Source organism: Xiphophorus couchianus, chromosome 3 (assembly GCF_001444195.1).
Source record: "Xiphophorus couchianus chromosome 3, X_couchianus-1.0, whole genome shotgun sequence".
In the NCBI taxonomy this organism is placed as follows: Eukaryota; Metazoa; Chordata; class Actinopteri; order Cyprinodontiformes; family Poeciliidae; genus Xiphophorus; species Xiphophorus couchianus.
In genome coordinates, this window is record NC_040230.1 from 15,045,987 (window position 1) to 15,066,210 (window position 20,224).

Below are 20,224 nucleotides of genomic sequence, written 5' to 3' on the forward strand. Positions count from 1 at the left end.
GAGGAAGTACAACCAACTTGTTAAATGCTCAGAGGCACTAAGGAATAGTCCTTTTAAAAGGAAGGTTTACCTTGACCATAACATTGGTTTTAACCAAAAACTGTTTTTATTAAGATATACATATCTGGATAATAAAAGTTAACTTGGCCATAAAAAGCAAAATAAACACTTTGAATTAGGCACGTTCCAAATGGCAGATCAGGTTATTGATTTTAATTTCCTTAAATAATTTGTAACCAAATCAATGGTTATCAGTGGTTATTCTTTTATCCCAGTTATTGATCCACACTCTGCAATTTTAGCATGCTGTGTACAAACCATTTGCATGTGTCTATTCACGTTGAGTACACTGGTTTCATTTCATTGCCCTTAGACATAAATGTCTGCATGGATGTATGACTTGTGTGTCTCCACGCTGCACTTTGAAGGACTGGAGATCCTGCCTAATACGTACTACACTTCTTGCCCATTGATCACTAGAGATGGTTTTCAATCTCCGAAACTCTGCCAGGATTAAACAGGTAAACAAAATGCATTTATAGGTGGAGAATACTGGTGGAGGTTGAACAGGAGTATCTGGTTTACTGTACTTATTTCTTGAGAAGGCAGAACAAATTTCCCCTTAGTGCTTCATCTGCAACACATGACTGATAATTGCATCACGCTGGTGATGAAGTAGGCTGACGGTTTTTGGATAGGGGTTGCAACATGACATTAGTAACTCAGTAGCTCTCACCTTCTGGAAAGGTTTTTCAGAGATACTGCGTCACCCTGCACACGCACAAACATATGCTCAGAGATCCACACATAAACGTGGGTTTATGTTTGGGTCTATGCATGTTACATAGCCAGTGAAACGTATTGATGGGGTGGCCCTTATGTTGAACAGATACACGTGGTAGCCATACAGCAAGGCACATTCTCACTTGAGTCAGGCAGCAGGTGTTTTAGGCAGAGGGAGCATAAGGCTGAGTAGGAGCACTCTCCTGACCTCATGCAGCACAAATCACATGGCTCAACACCTAACAGGCAGGTTGTGGGAACATGGGGAGTGGGGTTTGTCAGCATGTATGAGGTCTCAAGATGCAGAAAAGAAAATTATATGATTACAAACTGGATCTTACGGCTTGTTTGATGACCTGTTTCAGACCATGGCTTCACGTGGTTTTTGAAATCTAAATGTTAATCAGTTGGAGAAGACTGATATACTTTCTGTTTCCATGGTGTTGAAAACTGATTAGAAATATTAAGAGAACAGAGCTATAACTGGAAAGGGAAGAAGTCCCTTACAGTTGAAAATTCATAATTTCTGCCAAGCATATGAAATGTAATCCAAGTTCCCGGAATAAAGTTTATTTTTGTTTTAGGCCATCTGTATAGCATTAAACAGGCAGCACACAAGGTACTCTCTGTGCTTTAAAACTAAAACTGAACATCTTTTAGTATTTAGATGCAATAAAACGAGAAGTATATTGTTATTGGCTTGCATTACAATTAGCTGTTTCCGTAGTACCTCCCCACAACAATTACCAAACCCAAATTTATTCCTTACATGCTACCAGGGAATCACTCAGGTGTGATGAGCTGAGTTTCAACCTTCAAAACATATTGAACACAGCCTGTATAAAGTGCTTTAACATGTGGCTTCACCTTGAATTCACTTATAAATTTATTGCATACAGTTTTCTGAACAGGAACAATAAGCTTAATTTTGACATAATATCATCATACAATATCTTCTAGAACTATTTATATGTGTAACCTTTAAATACCTCTCAACCCCAGTTTTATTTAGGTCCTGTGTAGTAGTCCAACACAAAGTGTTTGAATGATTGTGACAAAACTTTATCAGCAATTATACTTATATTCACTTTCTCATTTTGGTTTCATTTCTATGAATATCAATTTTTCCTGATTGGTTTTGTTTTCAGTTTCCCATGGACCAGCTTTCAAATGTTTCCACATTTTCCTTTCTCTGCTGTCACATTAGTATCTAAGTTTATATTTTGTGATGTCCCTTACCTTTCCTTTTTTAACATCATTAAGGTTAACTTTCAGACTCATTTTAGTGCCTATTCTCTCATTTAGCAAATGTTCATTATATTTCATACATTCTTACTAACACCACATTTTTTTTAGCACAACTAAAATGACTTTGTTGTTTTTACAATGCAAAAATGTACAAAACTTCCAGTTTTTGACAGTAACTGTTATGCTTGAGATTCCAAAACATCCTCTGAATGTATTTTCAACCCCTACAGAACAATCCTACAGTCGACAGCTTCACATTCACAAGTTTCTCCATGCATAACATTGGTCCCTCTGTACAAAGACGCTCAGAAGACGTAAATGCTGTTTCTTCTCCGCCTTACTCATTGTGATAAATGAATGCAGCAAGAAAGGCTGCTTTCAAGTCCGTGACTGAAAGACCTTGCGTTTACACAGTCATTTGCAGACCTTGGATGTCTATTCATTGCACTGTTTTTTTTTTCAGCTCACTCTGAGGGTGGAAGTTAACAGTCTGCACACAAACACTTTCACTTCTGAAGGAGCTAAAACAAAACCAAAAGCTTTGCTCTTATCATCATGTGCAAAACTAAGCTGTTATATCATCAGAGCTTAATGAATTTCTGTTTAATCTAACAGCTCCAGTTACACAACTGCCATTGTTGGTCTAATGCCTTTTTGTTTTCTAAAAGAGGGTAAGCACTCAGAAAGGAACAGAGCTAATAGCTGAAGCTATAACTGAATAGTGGCACCATGTGGTCATTACTCAGTATTACAGTGGGGATTAAAAGGATGCCTGATTTAAAAACAATGCATGGCTCAATCTTATACACTGGGTGCATAATTATTAAGCAAGTGAATATTTTAACCATAACAGTTTAAGTGTATTTTCTAACTCCCAGCTGGATGAACGTTTAATAGATTTAGCAGATTAAGTACATCTGTGTAATTAGGGAGGGTGTGGTCTAAGAAGGTCAACACTCTATATCAAAAAGTGCACAAAAAATTGATCATCAACAGATCAAGAAACGGTCAGACTTCATGAATGGAAGGGTGAAACCTGTTAAAAGAAGGCTGGCTACATTGGTGACAGATTCACTTTTGTAAATTTCAGAAATTTTTATTGGAAAGTTTTGAGTTGTTTGTTTATAATTCTCACATAAAAATAAGAAGCAAGATACACCTGCGGTTGTTATTTAACTAAAATACATTGCAATCTGATGTAATGGTTTTGAAAAATTTCAAGCAGCAAGTAAACAGCAACTTGGACGACAAGCGAATGAGCATCTGAGGAAACACAGGTGCAGTGTGCTAGGAAAGCAGCGTCAGTGCCAGATATGAGAGCAGACCATTCCACCTCATTAAAAATGAAAATTGAAAACAAACCTGAACTTTGACTCAAATGACTCTCCATCATGGATAGTCCACTCCACCTTCTTCATAATACCCTGCCTGCCTGCTCCAACATTCAGTGGAGCTCTTTCTCCAATAAACTCAGAGCGTCACATTCACAAGAAGTTCATCCTTAAATCATTTCTGACTTCAGAATAATGACTGAGAGCAGCTGGTAGAATCATATAAACTACTTGCTTTGACAGCATCCATCCATCCATCCATCTTCTTCCGCTTATCCGAGGTCGGGTCGCGGGGGTAGCAGCTTCAGAAGGGAGGCCCAGACTTCCCTCTCCCCAGCCACTTCTTCCAGCTCCTCCGGGGGAATCCCGAGGCGTTCCCAGGCCAGCCGAGAGACATAGTCCCTCCAGCGTGTCCTGGGTCTTCCCCGGGGCCTCCTCCCGGTGGGACGTGCCCGGAACACCTCACCAGGGAGGCGTCCAGGAGGCATCCTGACCAGATGCCCAAGCCACCTCAACTGGCTCCTCTCGATGTGAAGGAGCAGCGGCTCTACTCTGAGTCCCTCCCGGATGACTGAGCTTCTCACCCTATCTCTAAGGGAGAGCCCAGCCACCCTACGGAGAAAACCCATTTCGGCCGCTTGTATCCGCGATCTCGTTCTTTCAGTCATGACCCAAAGCTCATGACCATAGATGAGGGTGGGAACGTAGATCGACCGGTAAATCGAGAGCTTCGCTTTTTGGCTCAGCTCTCTCTTCACCACGACGGACCGGTACAGCGCCCGCTTGACAGCAGACGCTGCGCCAATCCGCCTGTCGATCTCCCGCTCCCTTCTTCCCCCATTCGTGAACAAGATCCCGAGATACTTAAACTCCTCCACTTGGGGCAGGACACCCCCCCTGACCCGGAGAAGGCACTCTACCCTTTTCCGGCTCAAGACCATGGCCTCGGATTTGGAGGCACTGATCCCCATCCCGGCCGCTTCACACTCGGCTGCGAACCGATCCAGCGAGAGCTGCAGATCACGATCTGATGAAGCCAAAAGGACCACATCGTCTGCGAAAAGCAGAGATGAGATCCTAAGGCCACCAAATCGGATCCCCTCAACACCTTGGCTGCGCCTAGAAATTCTGTCCATGAAAGTGATGAACAGAATCGGTGACAAAGGGCAGCCCTGGCGGAGTCCAACTCTCACCGGAAACGAGCCCGACTTACTGCCGGCAATGCGGACCAGACTCTGACACCGGTCATACAGGGACCTGACAGCCCGTATCAAAGGGCCCGGTACCCCATACTCCCGGAGAACCCCCCACAGGGCTCCCCGAGGGACACGGTCGAACGCCTTCTCCAAGTCCACAAAACACATGTAGACTGGTTGGGCGAACTCCCATGCACCCTCCAGGACCCTGCTGAGGGTGTAGAGCTGGTCCAGTGTTCCACGACCAGGACGAAAACCACACTGCTCTTCCTGAATCCGAGGTTCGACTATCCGACGGACCCTCCTCTCCAGGACCCCTGAATAGACCTTGCCAGGGAGGCTTAAGAGTGTGACCCCTCTATAATTGGAGCACACCCTCCGGTCCCCCTTTTTGAACAGGGGGACCACCACCCCAGTCTGCCAATCCAGGGGAACTGCCCCCGATGTCCATGCGATATTGCAGAGTCGCGTCAACCAACACAACCCTACAACATCCAGAGCCTTAAGGAACTCCGGACGGATCTCATCCACCCCCGGGGCCTTGCCACCGAGGAGCTTTTTAACCACCTCGGCGACCTCGCCCCCAGAGATTGGAGAGCCCAACCCAGAGTCCCCAGGCTCCGCTTCCTCAGTGGAAGGCATGTTGGTGGGATTGAGGAGGTCTTCGAAGTACTCTGCCCACCGGCCCACAACGTTCCGAGTAGAGGTCAGCAGCACACCATCCCCACTATAAACAGTGTTGGTGCTGCACCGCTTCCCCCCCCGAGACACCGGATGGTGGACCAGAATCGCCTCGAAGCCATGCGGAAGTCTTTCTCCATGGCCTCTCCAAACTCCTCCCACACCCGAGTTTTTGCCTCAGCAACCGCCCGAGCCGCATGCCGCTTCGCCCGCCGGTACCCATCAGCTGCTTCCGGAGTCCCACAGGCCAAAAAGGCTCGATAGGACTCCTTCTTCAGCCTGACGGCATCCCTCACCGAAGGTGTCCACCAACGGGTTCGAGGGTTGCCGCCGCGACAGGCACCGACAACCTTGCGGCCACAGCTCCGATCAGCCGCCTCGACAATGGAGGCACGGAACACGGTCCACTCAGACTCCATGTCCCCCACCTCCCCCGGGACGTGTTCGAAGTTTTGCCGGAGATGGGAGTTAAAGCTCCGTCTCACAGGGGATTCCGCCAGACGTTCCCAGCAGACCCTCACAACACGTTTGGGCCTGCCAGGTCTGACCGGCTTTCGCCCCCACCACCGGAGCCAACTCACCACCAGGTAGTGGTCAGTGGACAGCTCCGCACCTCTCTTCACCCGAGTGTCCAAGACATACGGCCGCAGATCCGATGAAACGATGACAAAGTCGATCATCGAACTGCGGCCTAGGGTGTCCTGGTGCCAAGTGCACATATGGACACCCTTATGCTTGAACATGGTGTTCGTTATGGACAATCCATGGCGAGCACAGAAGTCCAGCAACAGAACAACGCTCGAGTTCAGGTCGGGTGGGCCGTTCCTCCCAACCACGCCCCTCCAGGTCTCACTGTCGCTGCCCACGTGAGCGTTGAAGTCCCCCAGCAGAACAAGGGAGTCCCCAGGAGGAGCACTCTCCAGTACCCCCTCTAAGGACTCCAAAAAGGGTGGGTAATCTGAACTGTCGTTCGGCCCGTAAGCACAAACGACAGTCAGAACCCGTCCCCCCACCCGTAGGCGGAGGGATGCTACCCTCTCGTTCACCGGGGTAAACCCCAACGTACAGGCGCCGAGATGGGGAGCAACAAGTATGCCCACTCCTGCCCGACGTCTCTCTCCCTGGGCAACTCCAGAGTGGAAGTATGTCCAGCCCCTCTCAAGGAGACTGGTTCCAGAACCAGAGCCATGCGTCGAGGTGAGACCGACTATTTCTAGCCGGAACCTCTCGACCTCACGCACTAGCTCCGGCTCCTTCCCCACCAGAGAGGTGACATTCCACGTCCCAAGAGCCAGTTTCTGCAACCGAGGATCGGACCGCCAGGGTCCCCTCCCTTGGCCGCCACCCATCACACAGCGCACCCGACCCCTTTGGCCCCTCCCACGGGTGGTGGGCCCATGGGAGGGGGGGCCCATGTTTCCTCTTCGGGCTGAGCCCGGCCGGGCTCCATGGGTAAAAGCCCGGCCACCAGACGCTCGCCATCGTGCCCCCCCTCCAGGCCTGGCTCCAGAGTGGGGCCCCGGTGACCCGCGTCCGGGCGAGGGAACACCAAGTCCAAGGTTTTCCTTCATCATTGGGGTCTTCGGGCTGCACTTTGTCTGGTCCCTCACCTAGGACCTGTCTGCCTTGGGTGACCCTACCAGGGGCATGAAGCCCCAGACAGCATAGCTCCTAGGATCATTGGGGCACTCAAACCCCTCCACCACGATAAGGTGGCAGCCCATGGAGGAGGCTTTGACAGCAATCATTGTCAAACATTCATTGAAAAAGCAACATCAGTGGAGCTTAGAGATGATCTAGGAACCAAGTTACGCAGATATAACTGCATAACTTGGATCCTAGATCCTAGATTGAATAAATCCTGAGAACATCAAGGGACTACAGGAACAAACTGCTGGAACATCAACACATCAAGTGCTGAGAGAGTACTGAGTGATAAAGATGTGCCTGACACCTTTACCTCAACTGAAATGTGCAGCTGCCAATACTGGCTTGGCCAAATGCCTTCTGAAGGAAGCTTTAAAGTTGATATGAGAAGATTGAGCTATTTAGACACAATGACAAAAAGCATGTTTTTTAGTGGTCAAGGTGAGGCTTTAAATTTAGGTACATTGTATCAAGGACGGTGGTGATGGCATCATCGTTGACTGTTTAACTGACAGCAACATTACTGTATTGCAATGATAAATAATGAACAATAGTGAATAATGATGAAGGAGAATGACCTTCAGAATCATAAACTTAACAATAAAACCTACAGCTATGGATGTTCCAGTAAGACAAATATCTCAAACACATCTCAACTGGTTTTAGATTGAATTGAGCATGCTAACATTAAGCTTCTGGAATGGCACTTCCCGAAGCCCTGAACTCAAACATACTGAAAAACTGTGAACTTTAAAACCTGGGTCCATGATAGAATACCATCTAAATTAAACACTTGCTCTGCAAAGTAATAAAATATACAGTCATGTGCAAATTGCATAGAGAGATTTAACTAAATATTGGTGGAACTGCATGCATATATTTAGCAGTTTATCTATTTTTGTAAACCAAAAATAATAATTCAAATAAATCCTTACAAGTCACAAATAATTATGACATTTGGATCAATGGAGTGTGTTTATAATCTTCTGACAGGAGCATCATTTTGTCTCCAAATGTAGTTTTTTAATCTGCACTTTCTCTACACAGAACATTAGGCTCTATTGGTGTCCTGTATGTGCTGCACTCATGTCTTGCTGTGGGATTAGATACTTCACACCTGTTTGACAAAACCTGTTGCATAAGATTACAGACAATCCTTCCTACCATAATATTATATCAGGAGCAGCTTTATCTCTTCATTATCCAGTTCAGACACTCCAGATGCTAACTGATGGTGTTTCCCCATTGCTATTCACATGTTCATCTGACGATTAAAATGATTCTCTTCCCTATTTAGAGCGGGCAAAGGTATTACTGCTTTACCCGCCTTGAAGCATCAACTTTGATATGTAAAATCACATATCCGTGCATGGAAACAATATTATCAACAGAAAACTGAATTGAATTTCTCAGAAAACCTTCAACCTTATACCCGGTATAATATTCTGGGAAAATACTGACACTGTGTGGAAGGAGACGAGGAATTAAAAAGTGAGATAAATAAAGACACAAACACAGCTTGATTAAAAGTAACATTTGTAAGCTTATTATTTTGTTATCTTGATCACTGTTATAACCTCTGTTATGGTTTGTTCAGTTTACATTTTATTTTTCAAGTTCACTTAAAGTCATTCCAGTCAAAGGTAAACATGATTGTAAATGTTGTTTCCAACGCTATTAAATGCTTTTGTTTTGCCAGACGGTTGGTCGCACATTCTCACTGACAGCAAAGGAACAAAAACACAGACAGTGACTCACACAGTCTCTTACCTATTCATTCACACACACGCACATTTACAGTGATGAACAGAAATCAGTTCTGCCTCTCACTCATTCACTCTCTTGCTCTCGTGTTTTGAGTTCGTAAGTGCAGCTTCTAGAAGAGTGATTTAATCTTTCAGGGTGATCCTCAACCCTCCAACCCCAACATTTTAATACCTCACTTTTAATACTCACTCTTCCACTGAGAGCCATATGTACACATGGGCTGTTTCGCATAAGTCTGATAAAGTTTGTTATTCATTTGTAGGCACAATCTCTTGTCTGTTTAACTTAGATTTTCTAGATGTGTGTTTGCACTTGTCAGTAAGAAATTCAAGACTTTAAAAATTTTAAAACTTTCATAACAATAATAGACTCTTTAACTACAAGCAAGAAGAGTAAACAGTAAGAGTTCCAATTTTCAGTTTTTTTAGTCATTGCAGTGACTGTTGATATAGTCAATTTTGGCCGAGTAGTTTCTGTTTGCCATTTCCTGATTTACAAGAATCAACACACATCTTCCATACTTACATGTTTTCTTGTCGTTACAAAGAGCGGATAAGAGAAATGGACCTCTGTATTTATGAACAAGGGACACAGAAAGTAACAGACTACTCATTAAAAATGTTGAGACCTTGTCAAGTTTTAAAAGAAATATAAATTCAAATGCTTAAACCAGATTTATTTTGTAGAAACAGCTCAAGTTTCAAAAAAGCATCTATTTCTAACTTTGTAAAGCAAAGAAAAAAGTTAAAGGTTGGATTTTTCATATTTTTTCAAGCTGAGATTATGCTACTGCAATTAAATATCTATTTTGGGGTTTTTACACATCTTTAAAAGAAATTTGGAAGTATATAATAACTCATTTGACCAGACATAAAATCATTAAAAAGCTTTGTGGGTTGTAGGCTATGCTTAACTCATACCTTTTCTAAAAGAATTTTCTTCATTGAAGGTAATACGAGGGACCAAGTTTTTTTTGTTTTTCTTAAATATTATGACTAAGCAGTTTGTCTTGGTTCTCTTTCCTTAATTTATAAAGAACAACTATAAACAAATATTTCACAAAGTTTCTTATGATGGCTAACCTCATCACTAATTTCCAAAAGCTCCTTTTCAGATTCTTGCCTGTTTTGGACCCATGTCATCGTTTTCTGCTCCCATTTTCTACAAACTATTTTATACCCCTTGTACTTATGTATGAGTTCATTTTCCCAGGTGTTTAAGTGTTGAAAGTAATCATAGAGATAAAGAGTCAAATCTTGCATTCACATGTACTGTATGTTGCATATAATACCTTACTTTCATTGATTATGGTTGACTTGTGAGCAATAGACAGAATATGACCCTTTATCAAAACAACACATGCGTGGCTTGTTGTTAGATCAATAAAAAAAAACAAAAAAAGCAAAGATGAAAAAAAAATTTAAATAAGTTAAAGAGATATTCCACAGCCCACATTTACATATGGCTCTCTCCATTTTAGTTTGCAAATTTTTACCCTAGATCATCAGCTCAACATAACCAAAATAAACATTTGAAGATAGATATTTACATGCACTGTAAAAAAAGACCACCATTTTTCCTCTCAGTCTAAGTTGATTTCTTTTAGGTCATTTAGAACAGCCAAAGTTAATTGTTGATTAAATTTAGACAACACCTTAAATTACAAACTTCCTTGTGTAATATCATGAAACAAATCTGAAGATTCAAGATAACAGGAAGATGGCGGTGGATTTCCACATGTTTTGTTAAGCGTAGGGTAAAATTCCCAGATAACTAAAGGTGTCACCTGTTAAAACAATTACATTTGAGTAGCAGCCAAACTCAGTTCTAACTTCTAACCAATTCTGTCAGGATCTGTTCCCCAGAAAATTATTCTGAGAAAATTAAGTAGAAGAATGGCCAAAATATTTGACCCAAGTCAAGATAATTCTTCCAAATATTGAGAAAATGTACAGTATGTGTTCTTAGTAGGTAAAAGGAGCTTTGCTCATCCTAAGTGACCCAAAATAGGAAACTTTTGTCTGATTCAATGTGAGACAGGGAGGGAAAAAATGGACACGTCTTTTTACATAGTGTTAATATCTGGTTACAACTGTACCTCATTAATCAGCTACAGAAGAATGGAAAAGAAAACACAAATCACAAAAAAAACAAACGGGGAAAAAAAACCTAGAACTTCAAGTTTATAATGATTCTTACAGCACATTTCACTTCTGTATATTTCAAGACTTTGTAAATTTCATTCTATGTCTATTGTGACATTTACACGAGTACCTGAATGCCTCATGTGCCGGTGGGTGAGCTGATGAATGACCTTATGGGCCAGCCATCAGCTCGCAGTCCATCATCATCATTCTTTTAATCAACAGTATAATCATCCCCTCTGTCTGTGTTACCAGAGTCTACAGTGAACCACTCTCTACAGGAGATAATCAGGGGTGGGGGACCACGGTGAATAAGGTGCTAGTAACTATTGAAATGCTATTCTGATGCAACTGAATGATATAAATGAATTACTGTATCTCCCCACCGTAGCACTTAGTTTGCCTCTACAACGTGTTTTGTTTTTTGTTACTTGCCATACTTTTAACACAACCATGTGTGCATAAATTATCATTTGTTAGTACCATTTAAAACCCATCTTTTAACTGCCAAGCATATTTTCTCACTCAAACAGAACCAGAACATCAAAGGTTTACAGAGAACATGGTGGAATCTTGGACCAGAGGGGAACTTGTTTGTTGATGCTTGTGGCTGTGTGAAGGAATCTCCTTCCTGCACGCTCCTCCTCTTCTCGTCTGAACAGTCTGTTGTGAGGAGGCGCGGTATTGCTGAGTGGCTGCTCCGTCGCCATCATGTGCTTTGTTAACCCCAGAGATGTCAGAAGAATAACTGAGTATTTTAACAAACAAGACGGAAATAATATCTAACTCGGAAAATTAAAACATTAACAAACCCTTGCAGTTTCTGTAAATGGCACATTTAAATTCTTTTTTTTCCCCCACAAAAAATTACAATATAGTAAAAGATTCATCTTTTAAATGCTCTGTATTTTCTCCTTTTCCCTTCTATAGAGTGATCAGACATAAATGTACAATGACACAGTTTAAATGGCTGATGAAACACTTGCATCTGAGCCCAGTGGTGTTCTTTTCTGGGTGTGTGTATAAACTATTAGCTACTCTGTCTAGTTTCCTAACCAGACCCAGCGCAGATCATTTGTTGGGTTCTTTATATTTTCCTTTGCAGATTAGGACAAGCTCCCAGCATTAGGAACAAGAAAAGAAAAGGCATTATCAGTTCAGTTCTGCTGAAACCTGCTCCTTTCATCTTGGTGCAAGAAACTATGGCAACTAGCCCTAAGAAAGTGTTATAGCCAATCAGGTCCAAAAAAAATTCTTCAAACCATTTATAATTGGGTGGCTGGAGTTCTTTCTTTTAAGTGGAGGTTTTAGCTCCTCCTCTCTGGTTGTATAAATGCTTAGAGGGCTCAGCGTGATTCAACAAGCTCACCCTGCGGCCTGCTCAGGCAAGCAGATGCACACAGAAACAAAACACAGTCAATGGCACCTGCACCTGCGAGAACAGGCTGTGTTTAGCACAACTTAACAGTTCGGTCTATGTCACCGAGTCCCTCGAGGTCTTTCGGTGCTCCCTAAAAAAAAACAGCTGTCCAAACTTACTCATTTGCATGTTGACGATTGAAAAACGTATAGCTTAAAAAAAACCCTGCTGCTCTTCCCCTCCTGCTTCTTCATGCCCTCGCTTTTCCCTCTGACCCAGCTCTCCCACACGCTGACAGTGAACATCTTCCCCGAAAGGCATGGTGACGCTGACGGCACACCTGCTGCTAGGAGATGAAGAGGGCAGCAAGGAAGAGCATCGTCACTGTTAGGAGAAGTCGATCCCTGGATGGACTGCTTCCGCTGACGCTCTTCTCCAGTTTGGGAACAAATGGGTTGTATTCATCTGTGAAATAGAAAAAGAAGAAACAATATCTTAAATCACCTTATCCCACCGCCACTTACAGATGAGATTTCCTTCAAAATCTCATTGGTAAGATTTTGAAGGAATTTGAAGGAAATCCAGTGGACATTTAGAATCTTTTTCATTTCTCACTTTTGCAGTTTTAGTTGCATGATTGTGAAGCCATTTGCAAGGGAACATTTTGTGTTAAAACTTGTGTTAGTACCTACCTTCTTTGGTGAGATTTCATACAAGCTTTCCTAGCTGGTTTATAATACTTTTCTATTATCCACATATAGTCTACTGCAAGGAAATGCGGTTCTATTGTGTTTGAACAGGAGTCAGTTGATTTTGTGTCAGAATAAGAGCTTAAGGAAAAAAGCAGACAATTACATGAACTTTTTAATTACTCAGTTTGTACCTACTTACTTAAAATTTGTATATCAGCAAATGATAAGTAAGTAGGTACAAAATTATTTGTTTATTGTTATCAGATGGAATTAAACTGGTTACATGTGGGTACAAAATGGCAGCAAGAATTGCAGATCTGAAAACAAAAATGTATTCGTTAGGCAAAAAACTTCTCTGCCAAATAGAAATGCGTTAATAAATAGACCATATACGTAATAGCAGCTGTTATCAGAGCTTTATTGTCTTAATACAGTGACACATTTCTATAATAATGTTGGACAAAGACACAATAAGTGCTGTAAACCTCTTCCAGCTCCAGGCATTTACACCTGGTGATAATCTAAAAATAGTTTGTATTCTTTTGTTCATGAGTAGACATCGACTGTTGATGTGTAATCAATGAACAAAAGATAAAAAAAAACAGAAGCAGACATCTCGCTGCATGCCAGCACCTTTGAGACATGTGCAGCCAAACACACCCAAGTCACTTGATTAATGAGCATGGAGGCGAGACAGAAGCACAATTTTTCGTCTGCACAAAAGTCAGCTGAGGCCGATTAGTGGTTCTGTTTGCGGTCTAGAGATAAGAAAAAAGTGGTGATGCGCTCAGTGTTCTCCACCCAGCACTGTATTTAGCTCCAGAATATTTCCAGCCACCCTGTGGGTCAAACAGCACAGTAATGACCGGCTGACACCTGGTTTTAGAGCAGGCCTATTCTGGTGTGCTCGGCGGGGCAGTCTAATGAGGTCTATGCAGCAGTGGCCCTCAGGTTAAATGCTTTGTCCAAGCATGCAGCTGAGGGAGTCAGGACACTCTGTTACCTCGCTGTGTTTCTCTGCAGCTGACTGACAGAGGAATGTGACTTTAAATACGCAACAAGCAGACTGGAGAGAATCTTGCATAACTAGTCTAAAATCTGGCTCTATGCCTCATTACACTGACACACATAGCCCTGTCTGTCACAGGCAACAAATTAGTACTGGCAGACGGTGTGAGCTGTATATGCCTCATTGTATGGCCTTGTGGCATGGTAAAAAGATCTACTGTTGATGTAAACAGCATTGAGCCTGAATGTGTACTGCTTGGGTCTTCTTTGTGTGAATACTTTTCATCGGAGCTGGCAAAAATCATATGCAGAGTTCCACTTATTCAATACCTACATGGCGCTACTATCTCAGATTATAACTGGTAACAAGATTTGCAAATGATACATAGCTTTACATTACAGTGACACTAGGTGAAAATTAACCCATTCAAGGACTGAGCAGATGCATATAGAACAAATCAGTGCATGGCTGTGCCATAACTTTCTTCAGCCAAATAGAAACAAAGCTAAATCTTTGGACCTAGAGAGGAGCAATAAACATTCAGTGAACAGCTTCATTTTTACAGCTAGAAGCTTCTGATCAGGCCTGAAATCTGGGTGCAGTGATGGCAAAAAGAAAACTGGTAAAACTAAACCAGTATGAAATGAAGCCTCCATAACAAGATTTTACTGTTACTTCAGTGAAAACAATTAGAGGAGAAAAGTAGCCCTGGAAAACCATCAAGGTTTCTGAAAAATATATATTTTATTATTGTTTACATTCACAGTTGAGACCGGAAGAGTAAAGTCAGGTTAACACAGGTGTTAAATTCAAAATGACATTTTAATTCTTCTGTGAAATGCCGGTATTATCAACCTTGTGCTTCATGTTGTTCTTTATTTTTAAGACAAACATTTCTTTAAAAAGAAAAGAAAAAGTTGTTTCACTGCTGTGTGCATGTTTATTTTAAGGGCATGTTCTGGTGTTGCGGTTGTATGTTTAATTATTCACCAAAGATGTACAGTGTGTCATGTTGATCAATTACCATGCTGCCACGAGACAGATGCTTCCCCTCAAGTATGAGCTAAAAATGACCTTATAAAGAGCAGTCTATAAACCGGCATCGTTCGCAGTTATTGAGTTACAGATATAAATACAAACACAGCCGAAAGGCACTTCAGAGCATCTTTAATGTGATGCTACCCAACTGGATAATATAATATCCACACTTTTAAAGCAACACTCTGTAGATCAATATACAGACAACACATAATATTTTAAAGAAGATGAGTTTGGTCCTAACATGAGACAAAAGTTATGACAAATATATGACAGAGTTTTAGCGCTACTGTAGATTAAAAAACAAATAACATGGCAACTCAGAAATTTCTATATTAATTTTAAATCACATGTGCATCTCATAACCTTACTGTCTCCATCTTAGATAACTTATTGCATAGTTGGCTTATGGTAGTTTAATTTCTGACATTTTTTATGGATTTTAGTAAAAATCTGAGGTTTTTATATGCAACTTTCTGATTTTAAAATTTCAACAGATAACATTTTTTCTTGTAAATATGTCAAATTAATTTGGAAATTTACTCCTTGGTGGAAACAATATTCTTCTCTTTGCTTTACAATGACCTCAACACCCGGTCATAAACATAGATTCAAACTTTGTACATTCCTAAAAAGAAAAAAAGAGAGAGACACGCAAGAGTGAACAGTCCAGTGCAATGTTCATGAGTGTTATTTAGGACACTTGGTAGAAAGAAGGAGTTGAGTTTACAGAGTCTCAAAGAGAGGTACAATAGGCTAAATTAAACTCATTCTGTTGAAACCTTTAAAGTTTACAACCTTTTAAAATTATATTTCCATGTGATTTTAAGCTCAACGCCAAAAAACAGCAAATTGAGTTCTGAATAAATTAATGTCCAAATAAGAGAACAGATTTTCAATGAGTTGTAACACAGTGGGAAAGTGGTAAACTTTCTGAGCAGCTTTGTGAAACTTGAATTACAGACTAAACAGAACAGAGCCTTCAGATGTGTTTATATTTATTCCAAGAAACAATTTAAGTCTGCTAAAACTTCTTCTGACGATCATTTCAACAGATAGTCTCTTACAGACATTGGATGTCCAGGGACATATTTTCTCAACAATTTCCACTGGGCAGCTCTTCTCTAATTTAGCTTTGAAAAATTTATTCTAAGTTTTAAGCCATGTCAAAATTTAACCAGAGCATAGGTGTTAGTAAAACAGCATTTTCAAGCAACTTACTGTCCAACCATTAGATGAATTACCAGCTCATCCTTTTAACTGTATTTTCCTAAGGTATCTGCTTCTGTACAGTACAGTAACTCTATAAACCTATGAAAAATCCTGTTCTGCCTTTCATAAAACCATGTTTTATGCTATTCTTTAAAGTGCTTTTTTTTCAGTAGTAATCCAGTATTTCTGGAGTCTTTGTTTGAGCTTTGGTAGATTTTTTGTTGATTTTGTTTCTTCACAAATTACTATCTGAAGGTCGGATCTGGCAAAATATGCAACAGTCTTAAACAGAATGAGGGAAAACATTATCTAGCTTGATTATACTGTGTGAGATACAGTATGTTTTCAACAGAAAACTTTACGAATCACCTTATCAATGCTAGAATAATATTTAAGAAAAATACCAAAGTAGTCTTATCTTTGGCATTTCTCAGAGATATAACCAAAGAAATTGGAACATAATGTGACAGCATTATAAACAGTTTTTTATGACTTCATTCGTGACTTCAATACTTCAGTTTTTAAGAGTATGGAATAAAAAGGAAACAATTTAGCTCTTTACCCTCTTCTGAAATATACATATTGCATACTGCATTACTTTAATAAGACATATTGTATATTGTATACAATATTGTATACATACTGTATATATTGTATATGTATATTGAAAAGTGTACTTAGAAAAGAGGAGGGGAGTTCCCTTAGTTTATTGTTTTGTATTATTTTATACCTGAGTAAAATTTTGGGGTATTCTACCCACCTATGCCATCAATTCAGAGCCAGCTTTTGGATGTTTTGTTGAAACGGTAGAGGCAAACAGATGTGTAGCCAGCTTTAGCAGATAACAGAAGGTTTCTATTCTCTTGAGCTTTTAGCATCTGTAACAGAACATGATGGATTTAGAAATGTTGTCAACCTCTAGGACATTTCACAGTGAAGGTAAAATGATGAGGCTGGTGAAAAGCACAGCTTTATGATCACCATGTATCTGTGGCTCAGATGTTGCTGTTTGAGTGGTTTAATAGAAAATAATAGGATTGTATTTTTCTAATGCAGTTGATATGTGCTGCCCTTTACAGCTAAAGCCTGCCTTGTCTTGAGGAAACAAAGGAAGAGTGATGTTTGTATTAATGATTCTAGCAGCACATTTAGTGTTAAATGCTAAAATAAGATGCTAAAGACATAATAATTTAATGTTGCTCCTATAAGCTCTAGTATTACAGCGGCTGCTCTCTATCAAGCACAGTGGGATGTCTCCTCTGCTTCTAATGTAATCATTTCTGATCACTCATTGCAGGAAGGTCACCAAAAATATTTTGACTCCAGTACAAATAATATGTTATAGTTCCCTGCTAAGTTGTGAACTGAAGTAGTTCATAACTGAGCAGTTAGAAATGATACAGAAATCAGAAATTGTCCACAAACCTCTGATCGGTGCATCTCTAGAGTTAAAACTTTTGAGAAGTGCAGATGAAAATAAGCATTAATAATGGGTAAATGTTTAACAACCTCAAAACACACAAATTACTCACAGAAACTGTAATTGACAGAGTAAATGGGAATTAAAGAAAAGTGCTCAGATTTTGCCTTTGATGGTCGAACTCGATCGTCAGTTGCAGTAACCTCCGCCAACACAATGTGTAAATGAGCCTCCTCCCACGGAAAGCCATCAGTAATCACATGGCTGCACAGGGAGCTGCAATCTGTGTTGTAAATGAGATCTAAATGAAATCTAATACTACAGGGCATATTCAGGGGGGACACTCAGTTGAGCTGTGGACATTGATTGAGCGCCTAGGAAATAAACTATGAGCAGTGAATGAGGGAAAGAGATGGGGGGCTTGCAACATTCAGGGAAGTTCACTTAGGGCTACCTGAGTACCAGTTGTGATGTGATGAATATAAACATCAGTCAGGGATGGAGAACGGGAAAACAACTACATTTCTGTTTACAGTTCACTTAAAAATGCCCATCTCATTTTATAACTTGGTCTTATGCCTCTGAAGCTATTTATTTAATGAGGGACATAAAACTTCAGGTGAGACTGGCCCATATAAAAGTCTCGTTGATCTGTACTCAGCTACTGTGTCAGCAGTTCAAGTTTACAACAGTTTCCAGCAATTCAGGGAAAAACACCTTAGAAGGAAATTAAAGTGCACATTCTAAGTTTTACATGCACTCATTGTTGAAATGGATATCATAAATCCATGTGTCCAGGTTTCATCCACTGATGTGATAAACTTGAGGAGTTTGGAAATAGTTTTCCTCTTTCATTATTCTATACCAAAAGGTCATCAGCAAAGAAGAAAGAAAAAAAAGAAAAGTGAAAAAGTTAAGAAAATGTAGCTTACTTGTAACTGATATTGCTATTATTGTATCTACTATTACAATTACTTGTCACACTCTGATGAGTGAATATTTGGCATAACTTAGAAGTGTTGGCCACAATTGCATTATGTTTTAAGGTCTAATTTTGATGTTTTCAAGACATCAATATATTTTCCTACAACATATTATTTGGTATTAAAATAAAAAAGAAAGAGAAAAATTTATAAATGTAACTGCATCTATTTATATATATTTATATATATATATATATACTGTATATGTACGTGTGTGGGCGTGCGTTGTGTGTATTAAAAGGGAAAAACTCAATTTCACACATCAGAAGGTGAATAAACCGATTTTAGGTGACTTTCCTCCTCACTGCACCACTACATGTACTCCAGAGGGGAAAAATGTAAGATGGGAATTAGAGGGCAAAAAGGAAGGAAAAAAAAGATGGAGGGAAAATATGATTGAAGAGTGATGGGAGGACAAACGGAGACGGGGAGGAATTTGAACAAACTGGCATGACCTGGAGCTGTTTGTCGCAGCTAGTCGGGAGTTTTCTCCTGACGGCTATTAAAACAAACTGATTTATTACACAAATGTAAATGTGCACACAGACACACAGCAACAGAGCAACATGTTTTACAAACTGCATTACGTCTGTACTCTCTGGTTGTGTAATATTTGGGCTTGGCGTACATGTTGGTTTCAGTTGAGGTGCTGTTGTCATAAGAAAAACAGTAAACCTTATTATCCATGATGCCAGAGTTTCTTACACACTTAATTTGATTAATTATTGATTAATTTATTATTTATTTATTATGTATAGCTTATTTATTCACAGTTCTTATTCATAGTTGTTGTTTTGTCTTTGGCTTTTTTTGAGTGTCAACAAATTGACATTGTAGGAATACAAATACAAATGCCGCCCTTGAATCTTTGATTTACTGCTGTAATAAATTGAGACCTCTTCGCTAGCTCCTCATCTACGGTGGGACTCCAATTAGAGAGGTGACATGGAAGCAGAGCTCTTAATTTAGCAGAGTTTAATGAAGGTTTGCACTTTCCATCCAAATTACAGAACCAGTTGTATGGTATCTGCAACACAACAACAGCAAAAACATAAAGTAATTATACATATAATGTCTATGTCATATAAGTGACATTCAGCTCACTAATTAGCTTATTATCAGTAACACTGATGAATTACACTGCAAACTTATAGTAAACAAAGTCATAACAAGCACTGCTGCAGGAATTACATCCTAACATGACTATAAACCCCATATCAACATCATAAGGAACAATATAAAACTCACATTTTCAGTCACGCATACAAAGTTCCTTGCTTGCTGGGCTGCAATAAAGAAATGAAACTCCTAGCTGTTGCGTGACCCAAATATTATCAGTCCAAATATGCGCTCTAGTGGGGATTCAGAACAACTGCCAAGAAACAGTGAATGTGGAAACACGATTACTGTAAATTATAGGTTTGCTTTAATTGCTGTCAATTAAAACTGACTAAAACTAAGCTATGTTAAACGGCAAAGTGTTTTAGGATGCCAAAGATAAATACATAAGATCTGAATCAGCCTTTTATTTTCTTAATGATTTTTTTCAACACTATTTTCTGTGTGATAATCACAAAACTGTATGTACTTTGCAAATAGCCTGGAAATATGCAGAAGAGGTGTAAAATGAATATTCATGCAGTTGCTTAGCAAGATCAGGTCTCTGACAAGCCAGCTGGTGCTGTGAAGTTAAATGGGATGAATGTCATTTTG

General features: G+C 40.4%; 1 protein-coding gene across 5 annotated transcripts in view; it reads right to left on the minus strand.

Annotated features, from left to right (window-relative positions):
- Positions 1-8,405: 8,405 nt before the first annotated feature.
- The window catches only part of efna3b (ephrin-A3b), a 79,208-nt gene continuing 67,389 nt past the window's right edge, over positions 8,406-20,224 (minus strand). For 4 of the 5 annotated variants that reach the window (XM_028013011.1, XM_028013008.1, XM_028013010.1 and 1 more), the window contains one exon: positions 8,406-12,622. In XM_028013011.1, the coding sequence (XP_027868812.1) occupies positions 12,504-12,622 (119 nt within the window). In that variant the 3' untranslated portion in view covers positions 8,406-12,503. Of the gene's footprint in view, positions 12,623-19,469; positions 19,539-20,224 lie in introns of those variants that run through there. The other variant, XM_028013013.1, reaches the window with a different exon arrangement.